The 4,398-nt window shown below is 36.7% G+C and overlaps 1 protein-coding gene across 1 annotated transcript; it reads right to left on the bottom strand.

Annotated features, from left to right (window-relative positions):
- Positions 1 to 1,690: 1,690 nt before the first annotated feature.
- LOC131015875 (late embryogenesis abundant protein 6-like) lies at positions 1,691 to 3,035 on the bottom strand. The gene is made up of 2 exons (XM_057944319.1): positions 2,823 to 3,035; positions 1,691 to 2,339 (listed from the first exon to the last, which is right to left on the bottom strand). Exons 1-2 carry the CDS (start codon positions 2,898 to 2,900, stop codon positions 1,995 to 1,997), a joined length of 423 nt encoding a protein of 140 aa, XP_057800302.1. The 5' UTR covers positions 2,901 to 3,035; the 3' UTR covers positions 1,691 to 1,994.
- Between the last annotated feature and the right edge of the window lie 1,363 nt (positions 3,036 to 4,398).

Raw genomic sequence — 4,398 nt, 5'->3', positions numbered from 1 at the left:
TTTATGGTTTAGAGTGAGTTTAGGGTTTAGGGTTTAGATAGGGTTTACGGTTGTGAATTAAATTTTCGTTGTGAATTTGACTGGTTTTGAATTCACAACCAAAAATTTCTTATTGTGATTTAAATTTAGGTTGTGAATTCACAACCCAAAAAATCTGATTGTGAATTCGACTGGTTGTGAATTCACAAACAAAAAATTCTGGTTGTGAATTCGACTGTCTGTGAATTGTGAATTCACAACCAGTGTGAATTCACAACCAAAAATTTTTGGTTGTGAATTGCGGGATTTTTTAAAGGGATGATGTTTAAAGGGTAAAATGAAGTGGACATTTTTTTAATTTTTAATGTGAAGGGTATTTTGGTAACACTGGTCATTTTTTAATATTTTTATCTTAGTGGACAGTTTTTAATTTTACAATATGAAAGTGATCATTTTATAAATCCACTCTTTTGTTTTTTGGTTTAATTATATCATCGGCTTTTAATTTGATCAAGAAATACATCAATTTATAATTTATTCGTAATTGTCTCACTTACGTGGCAAGACTGATGTGTCACTTACGTTGAGAAATTGAAATTGATGTGTCGCATATGTGGCGAAATTGATTTTTTTTCTATATTTTTTTTTAATTTTAGGACGGTAGAGGAAAGTCTGTCGGTGCGAGGGCAATAGAGGAGGGTTTGCTGCCTAAAACCCTCATGATAGCAAACATAAAATTGCGGAGCTCGAGTGGCGGGAAGTAAATTTGGGATAACAGATTCCGAAAATTGATGAAGGATTGAAGGAAATTGCTGAAAGAGATCGAGAAACCATTAATGGAGGAGTGAAGGAAATGCAGAGAGAGATTAATATGTTTGGAAGCTATTAATGGAGAAGTGAAAGGAAATTGCAGAGATAGATTGAGAAGCCATACCTCCAGAAGCCATTAATGGATGAGTGAAGGAAATTGCCCTACCCCAAAACCTCCGCAAACGCCCCGCTTGATTACTGCACTGACGACAAACCTCAGACTTGTTCTCTTATCCTTGCCTCCCAATCCTCAATCATCCCCAAAATTCATCGTCTAAAATTTCCCCCCAGAACGTCCGCAGAAGCCTGGTGTGATCTTATTGTGTATCGCCTAGGCTGTAGAATGAATTTAGGGGCTTGGTTTCGTGTGGTGGCAGGTGTTGTCGAGCCATGGAGAGAAGGATCGGCGGTGGCGGCAGCTTGAGGGCTCCTGCTGCCCGTCGGTCGAAGGATAGAGAACACGGCGTTGATGTAAGCTGAAAAAGAAGATATTGGATTGATGGAGAGGCGAACGGTGAAGCCAGCGGGTGGTGGAAGGGGAAGGGTTTGACGTGTGCGCGCGTGCGTATGTGTGTGTGTAAGAGAGAGAGAGAGGAGTGTATGTATGTGTAATTTGGTGATTCTGACTGCCACGTTGACAATTCCACGTTGACAATTCCTGCTGCCGCAACTAAATCACGAATCTATCACTCGAAGTCCTAATCGTGCACACCTAAATCTAAAACCCTTAAATCAATATGATGATAAACCCATAACTACAGCCTTTTACCTCAACATTTATTGGAATAAACTAGAAAAAATTAAAATTGCGTGCATATGAAGACAAAATTAATAATTCATGTGTATATAAAATGAGAGATGTATAAAAATTCATGTATTTAGGCGCGGTTACCTCTAAAACAAATGACAAAATAAAATGTTTTTCCTGAACAAAGGATTTAATTACATCTTTGATTTTACTTCGTTAATTTGCATGACTAATTAACTATTTTACGAGGACACGCACCACAACAAAATACAATTCTCAAATACAGAAGCTGGTTTTCATAGCAAACCCAACGGCCCAGCAGCAGCTACTTTAAAATCAAACCAAAAAAAAAAGTAAAAATATGGCAGCAGCTGATTGCAAAAAGCAATGCATCTGCACAAGTTAATTTATTCATGATGAGAAATTATATATATGCGGATGGAAATGGATGATGAGTCTACAGAAAATTGTTCTGCGATGGTGGGGCGGCGGCTTCCGAGGGAGAGGAGGCTGCGTCGATGAAATTGGCCTTGTTGTGGCCGGAATCGGGGGCGGCGCCGCCGCTGTAAAGATCAGATGAATAAGGCGCAGGTGGTTCAGAAGAATTGGCCATGGCCCGGCCATGAGATTCAGGAGAGACGCCATCCTCGGCCCTTAACCCATCCTGAGGGAACTTCTTCTCGTGCTCCGCCGCCTTCTCCGCCGCTTTCTGGACGTGATAATCCATCGCCGCCTCAGCCTCCCTCGCCATCCTCACCTCATGAGCCACCTCCAGTCGAGCTCTTGCTAGCTCTCTCTCTGCCTACACAACTCAATCATTACTCAGATATATATATCTATAGCTACTTGCCCACATGCTGCGTGTCGTGTCTGATCGCTATCGTGTCGATATCATACCAATGAATATGAACAAGGATTTGCGTGCCACCAACACGATACGATTTGTACAAACACGAACACGAAGCTTACACAATTTTTTTAGTGTTGACACAACAGGAGACAACAACTTCATTCCCTAGTTAGGAAATAATAATAATAATAATAATAATAATAATTATCATGTTATACGATACAAAATATGTATATACGAAAACGATACGGATCTGACCCAAACACGATACGAATTATTATGTTACAAAACTTGATAAGGACACAAACACGATAGTACTAATTATCATGTTACAAAACTATCTATGGCGTGTATATTTATGAAGTCTTTAAATTTATGTGATATATGACGAGTTATAAAAAGAATGAGGATTCCAAGATATAGAAAATTTCTTACTTTTTCCCCCTCTTTTGCTTCAGCCTTGGCTTTTCGGATTTCCTTCAAGTCATTTATCTTCTCCTTGATGGCCTGCATCTTCGCTAAACTTTTACTTTCACCGTTGTATTTTCTGAATTTGGAGCAAATGCATGTAAATGATGAGAAGAAACTTTATAGGCAATTATTTGGAGTATAACTTTTCTATAAATAAGATTTTTCTGTAGATAGACAATGGTTGAAGTAGACGACAAATGTTAAGCTTGGAGAGTTTCTTTCTTGTCAATGAAGTTGGTTTTAAAATAGTGGACACGACAAAATGGTAACTCATGGCAATCTCTAATTTCAGTTTTCATCATACAATTGTTGCATAAATATACTAGACGCATCTTATACACTAGTGCAACGAAAAACAAGATTTAAGAATTTTTGTTGTTTGATCTCTATTGTGGAAAAGGATTTTACTATAAAGTTAATTAACAAGAAGCACATAATTAATTAGGCATACAAAATTGTATTAATATTAATTTTAAAAAGAGGTAGTCTTGGGTACAACCGAGTGTATCGTACAATCGGGTTGACCCGCAGACCCTGACCCGCATCCTGATCCAAGCTCGCATCCTGACCAAAATCGTGTAAACTACAGTATTCAGTTATACAAATGACACTGTCTGTAATTGATACTATTCTGTTATACAAATGACATTGTGTATAAATGACATTATAGCATTGTAAATGATACTGTGTATAATTAACACTATTCAGAAATATAAATGACACTTCCTGTAATTGACACTATAACATTATAATTGACACTATAAGATTGTAAATGACACTATAAGATTGAAAATGACACTATAACATTTTAAAATATTATAGTGTTATTTGTATAACCGAATAGTATCAATTATAGGCAGTGTCATTTGTATAACTGAATAGTGTCATTTGTGTAATTGATATTATTTTCACTCAAAATATCAATTATTTTTATTAAAATAATACAATTAATTATCCTTAAAAAATCATTTTTTTTCACCAAAAACAAGTAAGAGACTGAATAATACAAAAAAAAGTATACTTAAAAAAGATATTCCCTCCGTCCAAGAAATGAGTATCCATTTAGGGGGTGACACAGGTTTTAAGAAATTGATTAAGTGTGTGTAATTAAGTGGAATAAGCGGCCCACTATTATTATTACTTATGAGTGTGATGTGTGGGGTACACTTACCAAAAAAGAAAATGGGTACTCATTTGGTGGACGGACCAAAAAAAAGAAATATGGGTACTCATTTTGTGGACAGAGGGAATATAAATTTTGGTAATCGGTATATGTTTTAGTTAACCACTCATTCTGAAAGACCACTCTTTCATCTAAGGATGCCTAACCTCCGCACCAATCATTCGGGGGCAGGCAAGACAAGGTGTTTGGCCTTTCCTTCTCTGCGGGTGTATTTGCGAGGGAAAGATAAATGAAAATACTCTCTCCGTCCCAACTTTTAGTATTTTACTTTCCTTTTTAGGCCGTTTCATATTTTAGTATTCATTTATATTTTAAGTAAAAGTAGGTGGGACCTTCGCTTCACTTTAATTATTTTTA

Source organism: Salvia miltiorrhiza, chromosome 3 (assembly GCF_028751815.1).
Source record: "Salvia miltiorrhiza cultivar Shanhuang (shh) chromosome 3, IMPLAD_Smil_shh, whole genome shotgun sequence".
Lineage (NCBI taxonomy): Eukaryota > Viridiplantae > Streptophyta > Magnoliopsida > Lamiales > Lamiaceae > Salvia > Salvia miltiorrhiza.
Note: the sequence above shows the minus strand (reverse complement) of the source record. Positions and strands in the feature narration are given on the sequence as shown.

Excerpts from the sequence above, each read along its gene's own strand:
- LOC131015875 (XM_057944319.1), bottom strand. The coding sequence starts at position 2,900 with ATGCAGGCCATCAAGGAGAAGATAAATGACTTGAAGGAAATCCGAAAA. Across the intron at positions 2,340-2,822 it reads AAGCAAAAGAGGGGGAAAAA|GCAGAGAGAGAGCTAGCAAG; the intron begins GTAAGAAATTTT and ends TGAGTTGTGTAG.